The 23089-nt window shown below is 39.4% G+C and overlaps 1 protein-coding gene across 2 annotated transcripts in view; it reads left to right on the plus strand.

The window, feature by feature from the left end:
• ANKRD26 (ankyrin repeat domain containing 26) overlaps positions 1-23089 on the plus strand; it is an 88605-nt gene that overhangs the window by 55257 nt on the left and 10259 nt on the right. For both annotated transcript variants that reach the window (XM_075208968.1, XM_075208967.1), the window contains exons 26-35: positions 1944-2127; positions 2468-2605; positions 3460-4416; positions 12823-12975; positions 13057-13232; positions 14734-14827; positions 15099-15176; positions 16866-17000; positions 20585-20697; positions 21012-21150. In XM_075208968.1, coding sequence (XP_075065069.1) covers positions 1944-2127; positions 2468-2605; positions 3460-4416; positions 12823-12975; positions 13057-13232; positions 14734-14827; positions 15099-15176; positions 16866-17000; positions 20585-20697; positions 21012-21150 — 2167 coding nt within the window. The remainder of the gene's footprint in view (positions 1-1943; positions 2128-2467; positions 2606-3459; positions 4417-12822; positions 12976-13056; positions 13233-14733; positions 14828-15098; positions 15177-16865; positions 17001-20584; positions 20698-21011; positions 21151-23089) is intronic.

A 23089-nucleotide genomic window follows, 5' to 3' on the forward strand; every position in this document is an offset into this window, starting at 1 on the left:
AGGCTGCCTATAAACGTGCTCAAACTAAGGACGGTTCTCCGCGCTCTATTGTGGTCTCAGTCACTATTGGGGTACAGACCCATCAGAATTCAGTCTGACAATGCCATGGCTGTGGCATATACTGTATATAAATCTTCAAGGGGGGACAATATGTCCTCTTCCTCTAGCAATGAGGGAGGCAACCAAAATCATACACTGACCAGCAGTCTCAGTGGTCTTCCCATGGGTTAACAATTGGGAGGCTGATTTATTTATTTATTTATTTTGAGTCGACATGCCATCCATTAAAGGGAATGGTCCCTCAATCTGGAAGTGTTCAACCAGATTGTGGAGAAGTGGGGTCAGCTGGAGGTCAACATGATGGTCTCTCGGCTGAACAACAAAGAAGCTTGGTACTGTGCAAGAACCAGGAATCCACAAGCATTCCTAGTGGATGCCATGACTGTCCTCTGAAAGTACTAGGTAGTGTATCTTTTCCCTCCGATTCCTATGTTGCCTCGAGTACTGAAAATTGCCTAGAGAGAAGGTGTACCAGTAATTCTAGTGGCACCAGACTTGCCAAGAAGATCATTATATGCCGTTCTTCTAAGCATGGAGACAGAACCGCCATGGAAACTACCTCCCAGAGAAGATCTTCTAAAGCAGGAGCCATTTTACCATCAGGACTTGGCTCGGTGGATTTGACGACATGGCAGTTGAGGCCATGATTTTTCATGAAAAAAGGCTCTCTTTTAGAAGGTCATCCGTAGACCATGTTCAGAGCCAGGAAACTGACCTAATCTAAAACACAGAATGTGGAAAACTTACATTGGCTATTGTGAAAGACAAGGGGCCCGAGTCATTAAGCAAAGCCAAAAAGAGGAGTAGATTTAATCCTGGACAAACCATGTTACAATGCAAGGGGTGTAAATTAATTTATTATTTTGCACATAAAGAATATATTGGCTTTTTATTGTCATGTAGCACACAAATACTTTATTTTTACACTGAAACTTAAAGCTGATCTATGACATGCCCAACAATAAATCTGTCCCCACATTTTAAATTTGAAACAGACCATTGTGAGGTGGATCAAGGCTAACATCCATCAGGCTTATATCTTAGCAACCCCAGTTCTTGAAGATATTACACCACATTCTACCAGATAAGTGAGTGCCTCCGGTAGGTGCAGAATGGGGTCTTTGTTGAACAATTTTGTCAGGCAGCAACCTGGTCCTCTGTACACACTTTCACTAGATTCTACAGGTTCCACAAGGTTTTGTACGTAGTATTGTCTGAGCGTACCCACCCCTAGGGGCAGCTATGGCATGTTCCCAAGGTTAGCAGTGTCGTCCAAATGGAATGAATGAGAAAAGAGAATTTTATTGTACTCACCATAAAATCCATTTGAGGGAGACTGCCCTCCTGCCCTTATTTTCTGGTTTCGGTTGCATGGTTCTTGTTTGAGTGTTACTTTAGTTCTATCTTAGGGCTTTATATAAAAAAAGAAAGGGCGCAGTGAACAAGAAAAATGCGCCCTTTCTTTTTTTATATATTGCCGATTGTACTATAGGGGCTGCATATTAGATGAGCGCTTACCTCTGTTTTTATTGATTAGGGCTTTATAGTTAAAAACTGAAGGACCTCCGTATAGGGGTCATAGAGGGGAGGGAGCAGGCCAAGCAAATTAATTTTGTAGTGGCTTAGTCCCAGCACAGCGCCCTCTATACCCAAGGTGAGCAGTGTCCCCCCAAATGGATTCAGAGAAATGGATTTTACGGTGAGTACAAAGAAAAAATCCTCTTATTGCATTACTAAAGTTTATATCACTGAATAAACGCTTTTCTATCAAAAAATTCATTTATTACAAAGATGCTATTACTCATATATGTTTTATACAGTATATGCTATATGTGCGATTTGGAGAGAAAATGAAAACAAATGGTACCTACATTGTTTCTTAGATTTACTCTTAAACAAGAAGAAGACAAAAGAAAGAGTGCAGAAATGCTGTATGATAAGAGCAAAGAGCAGCTAAGAAAGAAGGAGGATCAGTGCTGCAAAGAAATGGAAGAAAAGCAACATATTGAATTGGCTTTAAGAAACCTAGAACTTGAAATGAGGAGCCTGAGGAACAGTTTGAAACAGGTAATGTGTATGTATATTGTATGAATATAAATGTAGTAATTGTTTCTATCAGCATTAACCAGTCATCCATTGTGTAACTTTCCTGTGATGTTGCATTTCTTCTCCACAATGTTAGGCATTGGGAGACTCAATGCCACGGGGCACATGTGGTGGCCCAGTTTATAGATATATGAATTATAAATATAGCAGGGTAGATAATAGGTTCTAACTATTCTCGTGTCAAAATAAATCAATCAATTATCAGTTACTTGAATCATTGCAATGTTAAAACAGTCTTCACTCATTTTAAATATAAATGAACGTATTGCTGAAATTGTTTTATTACTAATTATTTTGTCAGGTGGAAGAAGAACGCAGTGAAACTCAGCGACTATATGCTCAAGAACACAGTGCCAGAGTGCATCAGGAAACCGTTTTAAATAATTTGAGGAAGAGGAATGAAGAGGAAGAAACCAAACTGTTGACTAAAAATGTTGAGGTATTCTTTTTAGATATCAGATCAGTCATTGTTTGGAGCAGTTAGATATGGGTCACTTTCCACCCCTGAAAGAATTAATGCCTTGGCCAATACTCCTTCCTACAGCAGTAGTAAAACCAAAATATTTCCAATATTTATTTGTCTTGTTTAGAGTGTGAATATCCCATTTACTGAAATATGTATGTTCACGCTATTTCCCCAAAAACTTCTGTAACTATCAATTGGAAAAATTGTTTCCTCAGGTGCTGAGGTAACAATAAAAACCAGGGGGTAAATGTATCATACCCCGGTTTTTACAACTCGCGGGAGTTCGGCATCTTCGCAGCTTAAATTTAAAGCGACGCTGCCTTGTGAAGGGAAACTTCCCTTTACAAGGCAGCTCCGCTTTAAATTAAGCTGCGAAGTCGCCGAACTCCCGCGAGTTGTAAAAACCAGGGTATGATACATTTACCCCCAGAGCTAATAGCTGCTAGCCAAGAGGATGTCTGCAATCTTCAAACCGAGGAATTATTCCATAACCTAAAAACCAATCCCATTTATTATACTAGTGTAAACATTAAATATTGTTCTAAAAGAGTCAAGTTTAAAATATTATGTTGAAAATGTAGACGTATAACTATAAATACAATCATAGGAAAAGTTAGTCATAAGAACTTCTTTAGTTTCTTGTTACATAATGTGGCCTGTAGGTTGAATGAAAGAATGCCTTTTTGTTGTGAATGTAATCATTTTCTGTATGGGCAAAGTGCAATGTACAGAGAAGCAATTACAGGTGTGCTTAGATAAATATAATTCTGCAAGTGGTGCAGCGCACAGTAAGCTGACGGAAGACTGTTGTCTGCTTTTGTCATCAGGTACTAAGCCAACCTTCCGAGACCAATGAAAAGGTAACGACTTTAACCCAGCGCAACATAACACTACAAGATGAAATGAACGTACTTAAACAAGAACTGGAACAAGTACGATCTCATTGTCAAGAGGAGGAGACTGAAAATGATATATTAAAGGAAAAGGTTGAAGATCTCAGGAAAGATCTAAAAATGAATGAAGAAACATTAACCCAAACTGTAATTCAATGCAATGGACAACTTAATGCACTAAAGACGGAGACAAATATGTTTTGTTCTAAGCTAGAGCATGAAAAACAATGCAAGGAAAGGCTAGAGACAGAACTGGAGGCAGCACGTTCGCGTTTGAACTCTGCTTTACAGGAGCATGAAAGAAGTCTGGCAATAAAAACAGAGACAGAGCGCACCTTGCAAAGAGAACGTGATGAATGGTTGCGATCCAAAGACAAATTATCTCACGACCTGTCCAACTTGCGTGAAAGCAACAACAACCTGTCTCAGCAGCTCAGCAGAGCGGAAGCCAAATCAAACGGTTTGGAAAATGAGCTTCATAGAACAGGATTATCTCTGCAAGAGAGAGCTCTCCTTTTAGATGGTACACAGAGGGATTTGACACAAGCACAGTGCAAAATAAAAGAGCTTGAACAAACCCTCCAGGTTGAAAAAGACCAAATTAACAAAAGCAATGTAAAGCAAGAGTCCGTGCAGGAAAGACTGGCCCAGATTACTAGTGAGAATATGCAGCTTCGTCAACAGCTAGAAGATGTGCAAAATAAGGGCATCATCAAAGAAAAGGCTGTCAGTGATGTGCAGGACAGATTTACAGATATATTCAGTAAGCTGCGAACTGATTCTGAGAGACAGGTTCACATGGTTGAAGACCGAAACAAGGAGTTGATTAATCAGTCTAATGAGCTTAGAGAGCAACTTTATAAGCTTGAAACTGAAAAAGTCGAACGGGAGGTAGGGATCATTTTATATGTGACTTTTTTGTCTTTGTAGTAATATAGCAGTTTACATCGTCTGGATAAAATAGGAGTAGATTAAATATAGAAGTTATAAAATATCCTGTGCTGTTGATTGATTATAAGATTTGTGAGGGCCAATCAAATATCGGCACTAACATATCTGTATACGTGGTGCATTTTTTTAGTTTGCATGTTTAGCACAATGAAAATAAAAGACATCTGAAATCATTGCTGATAACATGGGCACACCTTAAAGGGCAATACGTAGGGAGCACTGCATGTTGCTTATGCTTTAATGTTTAGTGATCCCATTGCCACTGCTGATTTCGGTGTCACGTGAGAAAGGTCAGACAGCACTTAAGTGGTGGTCAAGCTCTGAGGATCAGTGGCATTCGGGCCACAGCCATTAGCAGTATAGGATGCAATACCCCTTTATAATAAAATTGTATTTCTAAATCAATTAACCAATATATTTTCATGAAATATTATTTTAAAGTGTTGGGAGAATTAAGATATTTAAAAATATGTGACTGAAAAATCCGTGTGCTAGGAAGTGAAGTACTAGGAAGAAGGTAGGACAGTTTTTTTTGTGTTTATGTGCCTACTGCTTTAGGTGTTTTATTCTAGCAGCTTGCAGTAAAGGAAAGTAAAAAAACATCATCTTCTGTCATAAGAATACTTTTGAAAATGTTGCGTAATGGGATGCACAGCTTTCAGTGAAATCAAAACCTACTTGCATATGAGAGTCGCCTGATGACTTCAAGTATTAAGTACAATTTTATTTCTCTTTCATCCAGTCTGGGGGACACTGCTATGGGTTGTATGAAGGGACTATTTAATACTTAATTAAACTATTAATGTAACTGTTGACAGAAGCTCCTCCCCTCTGCAACCCCAGTAGCTCATCAGTGTTCTTTAAGTGTCCATAGGAAACTGGCTTAATTTTAGCTGCTCTGCAGCTATTTCAGTAGCTTATATTTTATTCTTTTATTAGGTGCTATTGTACCTTACCTTGCTGTTTACTGATTCACACTTTACTTACAGGCATAGTCTTCCAAGGGAAACTGATTCCCGCAGACAGGCTTATTATGTACAGGCGAGAACCAGTGGCACTCACAGAGAAAACAGGCACAGCTACAATAATTTCTATCGCTGCTGTAACTTACAGTGAGGCTGACTAACCAGCACTGCTGTTGGTGGCATAGAGCGCCGCGAGGTCAAGATGGTTTCAGCATCTTCACGGACTATACTATGTACCTTTTTATAGGGGAGGGGGGAACGTGGTCTGTACTTCTGCTATGCTAAATGGGCAGCAGCCGTTCAAGGCATAGCCAAAGAAGCCTTTGCAATCAAACACGTTTGAGAAGAGGAGCTGTGCCTGTTAGAAGCAAGGAACATCACTGAAGTAGAGGTGATGGAGACTGGGAGGAGCATGCCCCCCCCCCTCCCCCTACCACTTGGTATGCTCTTTTGAAGCCACTCAGGGAGATGGTGAAGAAGTAGCACGGACTGGAAACTACAAAGTGGTTCTACTTCACCGACACTGCTACCTGTCAACAGTTCCTGCTGCTGCTGACAGACTCCTCTCCTCTGCTGGTACTCAGCACTCCAGAGGCACTGTCTGGGCAAAGTACCTTACATATGACTTTCTTGTATCTGTTGTATATTCTTGTAGATATCTGTAAAATCACACACACACACACACACTCCTGTACATAATGAGTCATCTTATATGTTACCACGAAAAAAAATCTGTTCTGCCGGGCGACCACCCGGTTCTCTGTCCACACCTTTACTCGCTTTTATGTTTTTCATGTTTTTACGTCTCCTGATGCAAGTTTTGGCTGCAGCCCCTCAGGGGGCTGCTTTAGAACGTCCCCATGGTAGCAGTGTCCCCCAGATTAGGTGAAAGAGAAAAGAGGATTTTTGTACTTACTTTAAATCCTTTTCTGTGATTCCATCTGATGGACTCTGTGTGTCAGCCCTTTACGCTTTAATTGTATTGCTGGTTGCATGTTTCTGTTTCCCTTTCTTGGGGCTTTTAAATTACACTGAGGAGCTAAGGGGTTGCAGAGGGGAGAAGCTTCTATCAACAGTTAGTGTAACAATTTAACTATATGGGGGGAATTCAATTGGCCGTGTTACAGGTAAAAGTAACGCAGCCTACGCTTTATTACCGTTATTATGGTAGTTTCAAAGCCAATTTTTGGCTCGCAGAGCTCCCTGAGCTGTGAGAAGAAAGCCGGGTTTAAATTACCATAATAACGGCATCAGCTTTAACGCCGCGCTAATTCGGGGGGTATTGAATTCCCCCCTTTAAGTGCCAACTCCTGAGTCCCCTCATACAACCCATGATAGCAGTGTCCCCCAGATGGAATCAGAGAAAAGGATATAGTACTCTTATTGTTAATAATATAGAATATAAACTCCTGTTTATTGTTGTTTATTTATAATGCAATATGATATTGTTAGTCAGCATAGATCTCAGAAGATCGCCCAGTAGGACAATGTCATAGGGATGGTGAATCTTTATTGGATAGTTTGTTGCGGTGATGTAATCAGGTGCCAGAGCTGTGGAAATATTGTATTATTTTATATTTCTCCTATAGTTTGCCTAACTGTATGACCAGGGCTTTCTTTCACATTGGGCACGATGGGCAGGTGCCCGGGGGCCCAGGGGGAAAGGGGGCCCTGCCAGGTCTGCTGTAAAAACAAATCCTGTAAAGAAAAAAAACAAAAGAAACGTACCTTTTGCGGTCACCTTTTTTTTTTTATTTATATATAGGGGCCCGGTGCACTGCTGTGCCCCGGGGCCCATACTGTTGTTAAGGTGGCCCTGTGTATGACATGTCATCAGTAGTAATCATAGTAATAATTAGACTATTTTTGCAGCAAGAAAATTAGCATATTATGTTACTTATATACTATATTTTGCTCCCTACATCTCAGGCTGCACATGATGCTTGAGATTGCTGCATTACTTTAAAAACTTATATGCACACCTCATTAATGGATGAGATGGGTGCAATTTCAGTTGCTACTTCAGGTAGCAAAATGTTTGTGTTTATTCTTGATAAATGGCATCAATTCCTGAACAAAATCTAACTGTTAATTAAACTATGTACTTCATCAACGGGCTTATCAAGTCCATAATTCATGTGTGTTATGCAGAATTTAGTTAGTATCAAAAGCCTATAATGTTTACTTTTCAAATTTCTCCTTCTCTCTTGTGCTCTCATTGAGGTATCTTTTTTTTCTATTTTTTTTTACTCTTCAATTCTCCATTGCAGCCATTACAATGGATAATTAACCTGTCTCTACATAATCTAGAAGGTAAAGTAAAAACACCCTCAAACGGTATGTAATGCAGTTTCTCCTCTTCCGCTGCATCTTTTACTGTCTCTAGTATAGGTAGGTCCGGTAGTGTTTTATTTTTTTCTATAGTGCAGGGGCTTACCTACTATGTGCGGTGACGCACCATCTGTGTAAGCCAAAAGGGACATCAGTCTGCTACCTCTTGGAGTGTATAATTCAAAACATGCACCAGTTTGCTGATGTTGGCGGCCTGCACATTCGCATAAACCGCTTCAGAGATCTCCGAGAGCTAACATGGAGTGCCAAACAAAGGTAGAGAGGACTTCTATCTTCACTGTGACTGTACAGCAGCCAGATATCTTAAGCAGGATGAAACCCCAAAAAGTTGAAGGGCATCCACCCTAGTTAAGTCTCTAAATTATTGGTGATTTATTGTTTCCTCCATTACTCTTGTAGTTAGTTAGCTGTAATATCCTATCCTTTTAGTTCTCTTGTAGAGCCTATGGAAGGGAAGAAAGAGAGCACCTGGTATTTACTTCTGCATTTCCCTGTAATGCTCAATTCTACACCATCAGGTTGTACTTACAGCAATAAACATTGTGTGTTTTCACCTTATCCCTGGCTCCTTAGCTGTATTCCTGCATTGATTCGTAACAGTATAACCAACCCAAAAAAACAGCTTAGGAGTCGTGTGAAAGATTTTATTCTGGGAACTTTTTTTACTGCAATTCATTTTTATCTGTTTTTGCAACATGTCTGCTTTACCAATTTTGGTACAGACTTTACAAATGTACATAATCTTGCTACGTTCTCAGCTTCTGCTTTACTTATGGACCCATTTAGGAGACTGTCAGATTCTGTCTCTCCTAATGCAGAAGCTGCTGATTTGCCTCAACCAGCCTTCTCTGCTGTTGAATCTATGCAAACAGCACCTCCTTAATTGTGCTTCTACAAATTGGCAGACTACTAAGAACTATTGTGTAACAAATTTCCGGATCACAGATGGTCCATGCCCCCATCTGACCTAGGAGGAGCGGCGGCGCAGAATAGTTAACGAATTGTGAGTCTACTGTGCCAGTAATGTACACTTCTTACAAGTCTGTCCTCTCCACAGACCACAACAGCCTACTGAATCATCTTCTGTTGTTTCCTCTCTGCATTCCGGATTTGTTTACACTTCACCTGTTCTGTTCCTTGGGCTGAGGCCCAATCTGACAACCCCCGCTTGTCCTGAGGCGTCCGCTCCCGCCGCCTGTCCTGATTCTCCCGCCGCCTGACCTGATGCTCCCGCTGCCTGTCCTGAGGCATCCACTCCCGCCGCCTGACCTGATGCTCCCGCTGCCTGTCCTGAGGCATCCACTCCCGCCGCCTGACCTGATGCTCCCGCCGCCTGCCCTGAGGCGTCCGCTCCCGCCGCCTGCCCTGAGGCGCCAGCTCCCGCCGCCTGCCCTGAGGCGCCAGCTCCCGCCGCCTGTCCTGAGGCGCCAGCTCCCGCCGTGCGTCCTGAGGCGCCAGCTCCCGCCGTGCGGTCCCGTATCTCGTGAGTTACCATTCCATGCGGTTCAGCCCAAGTTGCCACTTGAGTCTGTCTGCTCTGAGGCTTATCACAGTGCTGTCGCTGCCAAGTCGTCTGCTGCCCAGTCCGGGCCTGCTGCCAAGTCGTCTGCCGCCCAATCCGGGCCTGCTACCAAATCGCCTGCTGCCAAGTCTGAGCCGTACCTTTCTTTGAGGGGCACCCTTCCTAGCTTAGTGCCCTTCAGAGGTTTTTTGCTTCACAGATTCCCTCTGTATCAAGCCTCATTAATAACCCTAAGAGACAGGTACTATTTCTAATATCCCATTTTAGGGGGGAAGCTTTGGAATGAGCAAACCCATTTATTGAGACGGATCATCCCATCTTATCGGACTTACAATCCTTTACTGAGGCAGTAATCAGCAAGTTTGTAACACCTCCTGCTATGCCATCTTGCGGGGCCTCTGTATTGTCAGCAATACTGCCTATCTCACCTGGCCAAGAGATACCATTGTGCTCCACACAGTTGGTTCAAACTGCTGTTCTGAGTAATCCTCGCAAGAAGAAAAGGGGAAAGAAGAGAGCAGGGTCTGCGGTGCTTGAACTTCCATCTGTCCTTGTCTCCTTTGCCTTTCCGCCCTTGGACGAGGAATTGCATTCGGGGCCACCCATAGTGCACTATGTCTCGGACACTTTCAATTACTTTTGGTAATTTGGGCGTCTGGAATCCGCCCTTAAGGGAGGGTGTACTGTAACGATCTGCCTACAGCTTGCTGCTTTGTATTGGCAGCTCCTGCCTCCTGGACTATTGGACTTTATTATTTATGTTTCATTTTATGTGTTAGCAGTACCTCTGATCACCAGAGGCGCTGCTATTGTGCCTGCTTCTTATCCTTTACAAGTTAACCTTGTTGCACTATTATCCCTTGCACCTGGGTGTTTCCCTATGTATACCTGTCACTCCAAGCATACATTGTTGGTTATTGGTGTTGCTTTCCATTCTGCTGTGCATGTGGTTTATCTGTTGCCTGGGACCTCTTCATATCACCACTTACCTGCATCAGCCGTATACCTGGTATTTACTTCTGCATTTCCCTGTAATGCTCAATTCTACGCCATCAGTTTGTACTTCCAGCAATAAACATTGAGTGTTTTCATCCCTGGCTCCTTAGCTGTATTCCTGCATTTATTCGTAACAATAATGTTGAAATTTTGCTCAATCACATACAAGTGTGTGGGGGATGAATGCCGAAACCACTTTCAAGGCAGCTCAAAAAACTCTTTGAGCATCTCTGTAAAAAAGGTAAGAGTTTTCCCTGTACATCAAGTAGTGAAAGAACTTATTCATAAGGAATGGACACAGGTAGAAAAGCGTCAGGATTACTCAGATTAGAACATATGTATCCCTTCAGTGATGAAGAGGCACAGAAGTTGCGTGCCGCTGCCTCTGCACCCGAGTCGCGTGCCGCTGCCTCTGCACCCGAGTCGTGCCGCTGCCTCTGCACCCGCGTCGCGTGCCGCTGCTGATGATGAAGAGGCACAGAAGTGGATCTTTGTTCCAAAAGTAGACACACCTATAGCTATGTAAGCCAGAACCACTATTCATCTTGAAGATGGTGCTCTTCATAGGGACCCTGTGGATAGAAAGATGGAGAGCTGTTTTAAAAATCTCATATTTCTACTGGAACAACTTTGAAGTCAGGCATGGCCAGAGAGTTCAGATTGTTGGGAGAGCGAATTTATACAGATTTCAAAGAGAAGGTGAGCAGACAATAGATGTTGGAAGTATTGCAGAGGCATAGAAATTTTGTGCGAAGCATCTTTTCTCAGGTTCTGGGTCATGGGTCAGCACTTTCAGTTCACTTGCCTACCCTTCAGCCTGGAAACATCACTGAGAACCTTTATCAAAGTGCTAGTTACTCTAATGGCGGAATTATGAAAGCCAGGTGTCATGAAATGGACCTATTTGAACGACATCCTTGTGGTAGGGAATTTGGAGCACATTGTCAACTGAAGGACAGTAACAGCCTTTATGCAAGAACTGGATTATGAGCATGACAAAGTAATCTCATCCCATCACAGCAAATAAAGTTTCTGGGGGTCCAGATAAAACAACCTACAAAGCAAGGTATCTATATCAGAAAAAAAGGCGTATCAAGATCCAACCCCTGGCACAGATTTTTCACCAAACAATGATAAGGAACGGACTTCAGGCTGGAGAAACCTTCCTTCTATCACTAATGGGACAAGGAGCAGGGTCACGAAGCAAGAAAAATCTTTATGTACATTTCTTAGAAATGAGAGCATCATGGAAGGCAGTTCAACACTTTTGAATTAAAAGGGAAGCACCTTAGAATATTTTCATGCAACAAGGCAGTTGTGGAATTCATAAAGCGCCAAGGAGATACCAGAAGCAGGAGACTGTGGTAATTGATGCAACTGGCAAACAGGACAGTTCTAAACGTGCCATTTCCAGATGGATCCGAGAAGTGTTTTAACAGGTGTACAAGAGGAATTGGTAAAACTGCAAAAGATTATGAGGGCCCACCTAACATGAGTGGTAGCAATATCTTGGGCAACAAGAGCATATGCTTCACAAAGCAGCTGAATGGATATCTATCCTTGCCTTCACTAGTCATTATTATCGGAATGGCTGATCTGTTCTTTTGTAACCCTCCCTAATACATTGCATGGGTACATTCCATTGTAATAGCTGCCATGGAGGATTGAAGAATGAAAAATAGTTACCATTAACTCCTTTTCCTTGTGATAAACACTGGCAGTCAAGTTTCCCACCCATATTTGATATGTTGATATTTTTCAGACACAACTTGGGAGGTTATTCAAAGATGTAGGGGAAGAGGAGAAAATGCATTGTATAGTGTCTGGGGGTGATTTTACTTAACCTGTATCTACTTAAACTAAAAGGGAAATTGCACATTGTAATGCATGTCACGGAGTATCTCTATAAAATGAAATTAACAGTAATTATAATTAACTTTTTTTTTTTTTCTAACCTTCAAATTGAGAATGTGGTAGTTGATGCAAATGGCAAACAGGACAATTCTCAATGTTCTATCAAGTATTAACCGGTGGTTTTGTGTTTTTGGTTTTTTTTTTGTTTGTTTTAATTATTTATTTTTAATTTTCCAAGAAGTACGTTTGTTCAGTAACGTGACATAGGTGATATATAACAAAGAGAATTTGGTTTAATGTATGTCTTTAAGGTAATATATAGCTTATTCATGTGCATGATTGTATGGCCAGGCAGACCTTTTTATTTAAGCAATCTGTATGTGGCTAAAGGCAAGAAAACCCCATTGATATACTAAGCCATAGGAAAGGATGCAAACTGAATAAATACCAGACGGCGCTACATGTGAAAACAGATTTGAGTTTCCTTGAAAAGTATTCTGAAATTACTTTAGGATTTAACTTGCTAGCTGGCTGTTGACATCTTTCCTAACTCATTGTGTTTTATTTTGCTTTTGGCTTTTTATCTCTCATGTTTTATGCATTGGAATACATGGACTACTAGATTGTCTAAGTTACAAATTAATGGTTTTCTTTTAGAGTACTATAAGACAACTGCAGCAGGAACTTGCTGATGCTTTGAAGAAGTTATCCATGTCTGAGGCATCTCTTGAAGTCATAACACGTTATCGAAATGCCCTTGAGGAGGAAAAACAACACCTTCTGAAAGAATTAGAGAAGTTCAAATCAAAGGTAAAGAAAGTGGGCACACTTTAACTGAGGGTTTATATAGTACATTTGGAACACATATTAGTTTTCTGTTTATTTTTGCAGCTGCAAGATCTGGAGGACCAATTTATTCAATCAGAAAGACGTAACCACCAGTTAAAGAATGCATTGGATGATAAAGAGAGAGAAGCGAGTGCTGCATTTCAGAAGGTGCAGGAGTTTTCTTCTGAAAGAGCCAGTGCTGAAAAGACAGTTAAACAGCTAGAGGAACATGTACAAAAGTAGGTTCAAGTGTTTTATCAAGATATACATAGACCTATTACTATTTATGGTATCCACACACAGGTCAAACCTGTCACTCAATCTGAAAGTCAACCAAAAGGGCTATGGTCCAATTGACCACCCATGTGTATAGCTGTTATTTCCTTCTCTGCCTGATGATGATTTCCTCTACCCTTCTGCAAATCTTTGTTGGCTTTCTTACCTGCTCATAAACTCAATGCTTCATTATACTAAACCCTTATCTACCTGCCGACTAACAAACGCCATTCATGTCATACTACGCATTGTTCCTTTAATGAATGCATGCGATGACAAATGAGGAATGTCTTATTATAAACATTATATAACAGCATGCATGTCTATGCATACATTTTTCATACATTCTGCTTTTTAGAACTTGTTTACTAATGAACGTGACGTGTGCATGTGGTGTGCATTTTTTGTTCAGCTTGCCTATTGCACATATGGTAGCTAGAATAAGTATTCACACGCTTTGATTTTCTTTACATTTTATCTTGCATCATAAATTCAAAATGTATTTATTCAGCAATTCTTGCTACTGACCAACACAAATTAGTAGTACATTCAAATACAATTACAGTAAATCTTTAAATAAACCCTGGAACAATTAAAGGGTCTCAATTTATTTAACTTTGTTTTTTTATTTAAAAATGTTATATAAATACACCTCTGTGTATTTTAAATAAGGGCTTCATCATAAATGTTAGTGAAAAGCACCAATCAGAGTAAGAGCATAAGAAACTTTTAAATAATTTTAACACACCCATGAGCACTGTCAAGTACATAATAAAGTATGGCAGAAATGTGAACTCTTAATACTGAGTATGCATGTGAGAAAGGCACTTGTTATGTAGGCCTATAACATATGTAACAGAGTTCTAATATTCCATTCTAGAAATGGAAGGAATTGTCCATGGTAAAAAAATATTCCGGGCACTTCTGTGCTTTACGGTACGTTGCAAAAAGAAGACTGGAAAAGAATCTTGTTTAGATTTTGCTAGAAAGCATGCAGGAGACTCTTATACCAATGGAGGAAAATCTATGGTCTGAAGAGACTAATGGGTGTATTTACTAAGGAACCGCCAATTCTCAGCACTTTGTAGTCATTTTCTTAAAACAGCAATTTTATTAAAGACAAAACTCGATGGGCTTTGACTTTAATTAATTGTCATTTTAAAAGATGACTGCAAAGCGCAGAGAATCAGCTTAGTAAATAAACCACGAGGAATGGTATATTTGGTCTTACTGCTCTGCAGCATAATTTTGTGGAAATACTTCTCTGCAGGGCCACCAAAAGAAATAGCAGATATCCTCCAAAATGGGTGGGGCCGCACCAGGCTGGTGACTACTCCCATAACACAGGCAGCCCCCTCGACAATTATTGTCTATTTGTAATTTATTTGGAAAAGCTTTAGAGTTGTTGTTTTATATAACGACCGTATGGTACCTACATCTGTATTTTTATTTATTTATTTTCAGACTTGAAATTGAAAATGCCAAAATAGAGGCAACTGCAAAACAGCAAATGGGACAAATTGAAATTCTTCAGAAAGAGCTACAGGAATCTGTTTCTGTAAGTCATTTATCTCTGATATCCCCAAGTACATTACCAGTGAAGAAGGATGTCCGATTTCAAGCTCTCTTTTTCCTATTGCGCTACAAATAGAGGATTGTGCTGACAATCGTTATTTAAAAGTTAGCTTCTTTTTTGGGTGCGGACTACATAAGTTATTGCTGTGCTTTCTGGTTCAGTGGATAATTATCATTGTACTGTTAATTATGCTATAGACATTCAGTCTAAATAGACATTTTTAAATATGTGTTTTCCAACTTATATTTTATAGATTAGGAATCGGTTGGAAGATTTAGTAACTAATTTGCAGTCATCAAAAATTGGTTTGGAAGAAAAGTTAAACCATCAGGTATGTAAGAACTGTTCCACGTACTTTTTAATATACTCCTCCTTTTTAAGAGTAATTCCAAAAAATGTTTTTTCTTTTAATTAAATGTATTTTTCTATTGTATCCTAATCAGTGCTGTCAAGACCTATCCACAGGGAGATAGTCAGGGGAAGACTGGCAAGTTTTAGCCCAGAGGGCAAGACTTGACTCAGCAGCCTATTAGGAACATTTAAAGGATAAAACCAGGTGGCCCAGCCCAAGGTAGGCCACCATGGGACCGGCCAGGGGGACAGATGCCCCCCTGCCCCTCGGCCCAGCCTGCCCCTGGAGGTAGTACACTGATGAAATGACATTGGTATCCTAATTGATAAACACGTTACAGGCAAAATGTAAAAACTTTTAGACAATGTATGGAATAGAGATATTCTAAGAAAACATAATTTATTTATTTTTTCCCACTATGTCATTAGGGTTACAGTCAGGGTTTGGAAAGGCTAAACGCTCCTCAACCTAAGCCAACCCACAATTTCTAAAAGAAAATATTCAAACCTTACTAATGTTAAAAATGAAAGCAAAGTTATTTTATTTTATAATACAAAGCAACTGTATTCTGGAATATGCCAGGGAGTGATCCAATAGATACCAATGTTTACTGGACAGCCTGTTTTCTACAATGTGTCATATACTTCATACAGTTTATTCATACTAAAGAATAAATATATATATATATATATATATATATATATATATATATATATATATATATATATATATATATATATACACAAGTTAACCCGTGCATGATACTCATGTATTCTAGTCAAATCAAGCTACTTAAGGTCTTAAAAAGGTTCTTGTCATGCATTTGGACCTAGCCCAGGCCTCCTCAGGGGAAGAGCGTTAGATCCCGACGCAAGCGGCCTTTTTAATGTGTGTTCATGAGCTAAAATTACCTCACGAAAATGAGTTTGACCCCTCAACTCGTAAATTTAGCCTTTACTACCCCTCCCACGGGGGAAGGGGGGATGATGGAAGTTAACTGACTTGACTATTCTAATTTTTTTGTCAAATAATGTCAGTATACCAAATTTCAGGTCAATTGGATGAGCCCTTTCTGAGAAAATAGTTTTTTCCACACACACACACTAACGCACGCCTCTACACATGTGTGTTCATGAGGTAAAATTACCTCACGAAAATGAGTTTGAGCCCTACCAAATTTCAGCCCTTTTTGAATTTTTTTTCCCACACACACTAAGAATTTAGTAGGTCAGTGCATAACTCTGCCCAGCAGGTGGCGCTGCAACTTGTTTTTTTTTTTTCACACACACACACAGACACACAGACAGACAGACGCCACTAAGCATTTATATAATATATATATATATATCTGTTTTCTGAATACAGGTTCTACTATTGTAATTACAGTAATTACTAATTGTAATTACTGTACTTAGAAGACTGACATCCTTTTAATCTTCTGTATTATGATTTCATATTCACACTGAACAATAGATTACTATAAATTCCCATAATCTGTACACCGCTGTTCAATTAGGTAATTACAATAGGGATGTCTTGCTCATCAACGTGTATTCAAGTTAGATTATTGATTAAACATAGAGCTTTTTCAATGAATACCTTTATGATCTACAAAAGAAAGTATGTTGTACTGTTGGTAGAATACGATTTATGTGTTCTGTGATTCAGGTACATAAACAAACAACTTTAAATCAAAGTGCACAAGACTCTCATAATCTGTGGGAAGAAGAGCTGAAGTCAAGATCACGACTTGGTGTCCGCCTGGCAGAGCTTGAGGGATCAAACGCTAGTTTAATTGATCAGGTAAATTACTTCATAGAATACATTGTGTATTCCTGTCTAGTGGAGGCAGTGTTTTGTGCGTAAAGGGCTCTCCATCTTAAATGCAGGACAGTCTATAGTTTTTGCTATTAGAAATTCACATTGGTGTGGGGTGTGCTGAGTGAGTTGTGTAATTGGACTAAAGATTAGAGGTATATTTACTAAACTGCAGGTTTAAAAAACTGGAGATGTTGCCTATAGCAACCAATCAGATTCTAGCTGTCATTTTGTAGAATGTACTAAATAAATGATAGCTAGAATCTGGTTGCTATTGGCAACATCTCCACTTTTTCAAACCAGCAGTTTAGTAAATATAACCTCAGACTGCAGCGCTTATAACCAAAAGTAAAATTTTTAAAAAGCATGCACAATATGCATATTTATACACAATTTTCATATAGCATGTGCAACACCACGTAAATCCAAAACACAATTTATTTAGCTATATATCATAACAAAACATATGTTATCACTGTAAAATATATTTAAAAAAATAAATAAAAATTCAAATACATGCCACAAATACAACATGTATAATGACAAACTCGAAAAGTTGGAGCTCACGAATACAGTATCTAAATAATAGTCCTAGTGAAAATATGCAAACATATCAAGATATATAATATATATATGTCCAGATCCTCTGTTGTTAATCTGTGGAATCACACAATGAATGTCTTCAGATTTAGCACTTCTCCACATATATTAGTTGTAAATGTAAACAGAGTTGGATATAGCTGAATAATAGCACAATCATTATTGTCCAGCTGATATAAATGTGCTCTGAATAGACCAGCTTGTGGTAACTAAAGACTGTCTCTAATGTTTGCTCTTTATTTATATATGTAAATTATGACCAAATCTATTTTCTAATTGAACTGCAGATTACTCTCCAGGTTATAACACATCATATGTCCATAATACATTTGGCTGCACTCTGTACTGTAGCAGGTTGATATACTACTCACAGACACCAGAATAATATAGCAGCCTTCTCACTCTGGGTTTGAACCACATAGGCTCTAATGTTCTGCTGTATTGGTGAGACCCTCCGGCAGCTAAGATCCGCTCGCGGAAATCCCGGACACGGCTCTCCACTGTTTCTAGGTGCGCAGACTCCTAATTCAGATCTTTGGATGAGTGAGTGAATAGCCTGGTGCAATTAGTGCCTGTAATTGTGGACGGTCATGTAAAAGTGACTTGTCCTGAAACCTGGAGATGGTAGTCGCAGCTCTGTTCTCCAAACTTCAAGAGCTTACAGTTCGATATAAGGTTGCATTAGTGAATCATCTATACAATAAGAATGAACTCCTTACGAGTATCATTATAAAATAACTTCATCAGAGGAGAAAATTACCATGTCTAGTGTCACACATAGAGTGTGGTTAAATAAACACAACAATTAAACAATCAATGACTTAAGCGATTCAGGTGGTGTTCACATGCTAAAACAGATATATAAAAGTTAACCCCTTTGTAGTCCAATGCCTTAGCATCATAATATAATATAGATCTGAATAAACAGAACCATATAATAAAAGAATAATATCTAATTGGATATTAACTGATCATGTTAATAATGACACTATAAAGAAGAATATAGAACAAAAATAAATAATAAATGAAAAAATTATTTTTTTTACTTTTTGTTATAAGCGCTGCACTCTTTGAGGTTTTGTTGGTTCTATTTTTCAGGGGTGGGGTATGTAGTCCCCCTCCTTTTGCAGCAGCTTGACCACAAATTTTATAATTCCTTATACTTTAAAGACTTATTAGTGCTATATTTGTCTAACTAAGATCTGGCGCCATTATCAAAGGTTTCCTCCCTTTTTTTTCTTTTTGTAGTTTAGGAAATATACCCTTACAAATCTTTCTTTTTAGTGTTAAATTGTAAAACTGGATCTTGAAAAAGATTTATATCTGGGCTTGGCCACTTCTGCGATGTGGAGAGTTGTCATTTGTTTGTCCATTAGCAACATTTGGATACATGTTAGTAGTAGAAAAACTGGCCACATGCATGTGTGTATATCCTTAAAATCCAGCAACAAGGTCAGGGTAAGGTGGTGGAGACAGAACTAAGACTGGGGGGTAAATGTATCAAGCTGAGAGTTTTCTGGCGAGTTTGAAAATTGGAGATGTTGCCTATAGCAACCAATCAGATTCTAGCTGTCATTTTGTAGAATGTACTAAATAAACGATAGCTAGAATCTGATTGGTTTTTCAAACCCGCCGGAAAACTCTCAGCTTGATACATTTACTCCTGGATCTTTTGTAAAAGAATATGAAACAGTCAAACCCATCTCTCCAAAGTCCCTCTTGCTGCATTGTTAAAGCCTCTGTAAAATAGAAAACATTTCATGCTGTAGACCAGAATTATACATTATGTACAAACAGAATTGAGCTACATGCCCTGCATAATTTGAATCCTAGACAATATTTATTATAATGTTACTACATGTCTTTACTTGTCATCTGGAGGAGGGTTACAGATTTTATTTTGGGTTCCTCTTAATGTCAGACCACTCCTATTAGTGCTACTTGAATACCATCGACTGTAATTACCAACTGTGCATCAATATGGTGCTACAAGTATGTCCTTAGTCTCTTTCATCACAGCCCCCTCTATAATGTCCTGGCTGCGAGATATCTTTAAATCTCCCACCCAAACCAACTTCCAGGATCCTGCTCTGGGGTCTAGCCCCAAATCAAAGCTCTTTCTCTCCAGAGAGTTGGTAGACAAACCCCAGGGCAACAGATTCCCCTGCTGGCACTTTTGAAGCTTGCAGGGCTCCAGTGTGCAGTTTGCCTCCTGGGCATCATTAGAAGCCCTTCCAGTGCCACTGCTCTGTGTATACTGGCTGGTGCTGAAGTGTGGTGGCTGCTTTAAATATATTTTTATATTATTAGTTTTACTGCTAAGATGACAAATTAATATGAAAGTGCATGCATACTTAAGATGGTGCTTAATTATTTTAGGATTTAGGTCCAGCCACTTCAAACTATCCAAGGACATAGATAGCAATACTGTATAGCACAACCACAGCAGATGACCTTACCTAAGGCCATAACTATTTAAGCTGTAATGCATTTGCATGAACCACCCTCTAAAAAAAAATTACTTTTTTGTTTTATTTCATTGAGGGAAGTTCTATACATTTTGGGGCCCCTTTTCCATATGCCTTCAATCTTCAGAATATATGGGAAAGTTATGAAATCTAGTGCACAGGAAAAAGTTGTTGTGACCAAAAATATAAAGTTGCAAATCAAATTGTAACTGTCATGTTTCTAGCATTTTTTTAAAAAATAAAGGGAAATGTCTCGTTGCTATGGGTAATGGCTCATTTTTCTGCACACAAGTTTTTTGGTTTTTAATAAATGTCCTGAAAATTTCGACCATTCCATGTTCACTGTAAATTACATGCAAGGTGGCTGAAATCTCTAAGGAAGTTGTTTTTCATTTATACTGCTAAAGGCAAGTTAAACATTCACATGCGCATTAATTATTAAAATCCGTTATCTTTCATGTTAATTTCATCATTCACACGCCTATTTGGTTACTGATTAAGGTTGGAACTGAGAAAAAGAAAGTGAAGAAATTGGTAGATCTGAAGAAATCAGTAGAGGAACGACTTGATCAGGAAATAAAGAGGAATAACGAATTACAACGAGACGTATTGGGGTATAAGTCTGAAACTATCTAAATATTTTGAAGAACTCTGTAAATGAGAAATGTTCTATAAAATATTATACCTGTGTAAAAAAAAATTTTTTTGCAGTGCTAACATTTTAAGTTACTTTTAATTATCAGCATTGACCTACTGAATTGAAGTGAGCAATGTATATTGCTGATTTTTTTTTTCACAGTTTTACTACTTATTCTTTACTACTGTTAACATACTTTTATTGTTCTACTGTTTTGATTTTAACATGTTTCCCATATGTTGGTTTATCTGTTTATTTATGTCCACCTGTAATATCTGTTTTTCTGAGTAGACTGAAGAAACTTTTGAAAACTGCTAAAAAGAAACTGAAAGAGTTTGAAGCTGGAGATGGAGAACAGAGCAATTTGAAAGACAGTTCCAGAAACAGTCAGCGTGAAATGGACAGAGACGTCTTCAAACTGAAAGAAAAGGTCTATTTTTAAATTCCATGCTAATATCTTCTCAATTGGAAACAGGCTGCAATTACAGGAGTTTCTTAGACATGCTGAATATATATATATACATCTGTAAAAGCAAAATAAGGAGATGCAATTGAAACTAGACTCAATGAGCACAACAAGTAAAAAAGGTCCTTTTTTTTATTATTGGGCTGTTGACTAGATGATTAGGTGATCACTAGGTGATTAGACTGTTTTCTGTTCATACAGAATGAATTCAGTCAGTTGTGGCTTATACTAGAGGTGTTTGGGGTGGTGGGCAATGAACTTGCTGTTTGTTACACGTATACTATCTAATATATAAATGCTTAGTGGCGTCTGTCTGTCTGTGTGTGTGTGAAAAAAAAAACCCAAGTTGCAGCGCCACCTGTTGGGCAGAGTTATACACTGACCTACTAAATTCTTAGTGTGTGTGGGGAAAAAAAATTCAAAAAGGGCTGAAATTTGGTAGGGCTCAAACTCATTTTCGTGAGGTAATTTTACCTCATGAACACACATGTGTAGAGACGTGCGTTAGTGTGTGTGTGTGGAAAAAACTATTTTCTCAGAAAGGGCTCATCCAATTGACCTGAAATTTGGTATACTGACATTATTTGACAAAAAAATTAGAATAGTCAAGTCAGTTAACTTCCATCATCCCCCCTTCCCCCCATGGGAGGGGTAGTAAAGGCTAAATTTACCAGTTGAGGGGTCAAACTCATTTTCGTGAGGTAATTTTACCTCATGAACACACATTAAAAAGGGCGCTTGCGTCGGGAAGTAACGATCTTCCCCTGAGGAGGCCTGGGCTAGGTCCAAATGCATGACAAGAACCTTTTTAAGACCTTAAGTATCTTGATTTGACTAGAATGCATGAGTATCATGCACGGGTTAACTTGTATATAATAATGTCCTTGGATTGAGAAAACTTGCTGTGTGATCTAATGAAATTTAAATATGGGGTAACAGAAATGTTGAGTCATAAATTTGTGTTCCTCCGTGCAGGGCCGCCATCAGGGGGTACTGTTGTACCGGGCCTGGGATCACCAGGGGGCCCGGTACAACAGCGCAACACAAACTTACCTGGGGGCCCGCTGTCTTGCAGTCCGCTGGTCTCCGCTACTCTGCGCTGATGTCTTCAGCCTGGCTGTCAGCGTGACAGGCACCAGAATGCGATCGCAGGGGTGGAGGAATCATTTCCCTGAGATCATGTGATCTGCCTGTGACAGCCAGACAGCTGCCAATCATGATCGCAGGGGAATCATTGCTCCGCTCCTGTGATCATGTGATCCTCCCTTGTCACTGATGGTGTGGGGGAGCTCATCGGGGGGGAGGAGGGGGGGGGCGGATCATTTGTACTGGGCCCCATGATTTCTGATGGCGGCCCTGCCTCCGTGACATGGCAGTGGAAGCTCTGTGTTTATGCTGAGGACTGTATACTCCCGGCCAACAAGTACATAAAGGGGGATTTATATTTTAATCTTATGCTTGCATCACCAATTTCACAATAAACAGATATCTCCCTAACTACAGATTAATCTACTATTCAGCATAGATGCTGTTGTACATTCAAATGTATTAATTTAATAGTCAATAACTGAGTGCTCAGCTACCGCTTGATTGTTGTGCTCAGATTTGTGTAGTAATCCTAAATACTTAATGTAAAGTAGTTATCCACTCATGGATAACCACTCCCATTGTGTCCTGCCCTCTTATTTAGCAAATAGATCCCTCCACTCTGATCCCCAGTATTGTTAATATTCAGCTCGCACAGCTTATTTAATGGCAGCTGCTGCGGTTAACAAAGTATGAAAACTCAATCTGTCAAGTCTGGTTCAAATGGTCACAATGCAACAATTCTGATTATTTGAATCAAATTGATCAGAGTACTCCTATACTGTGAATTTCAGCAGCTGCAATCGGTTAAGGACTG

Source organism: Mixophyes fleayi, chromosome 4, assembly GCF_038048845.1.
Source record: "Mixophyes fleayi isolate aMixFle1 chromosome 4, aMixFle1.hap1, whole genome shotgun sequence".
In the NCBI taxonomy this organism is placed as follows: Eukaryota; Metazoa; Chordata; class Amphibia; order Anura; family Limnodynastidae; genus Mixophyes; species Mixophyes fleayi.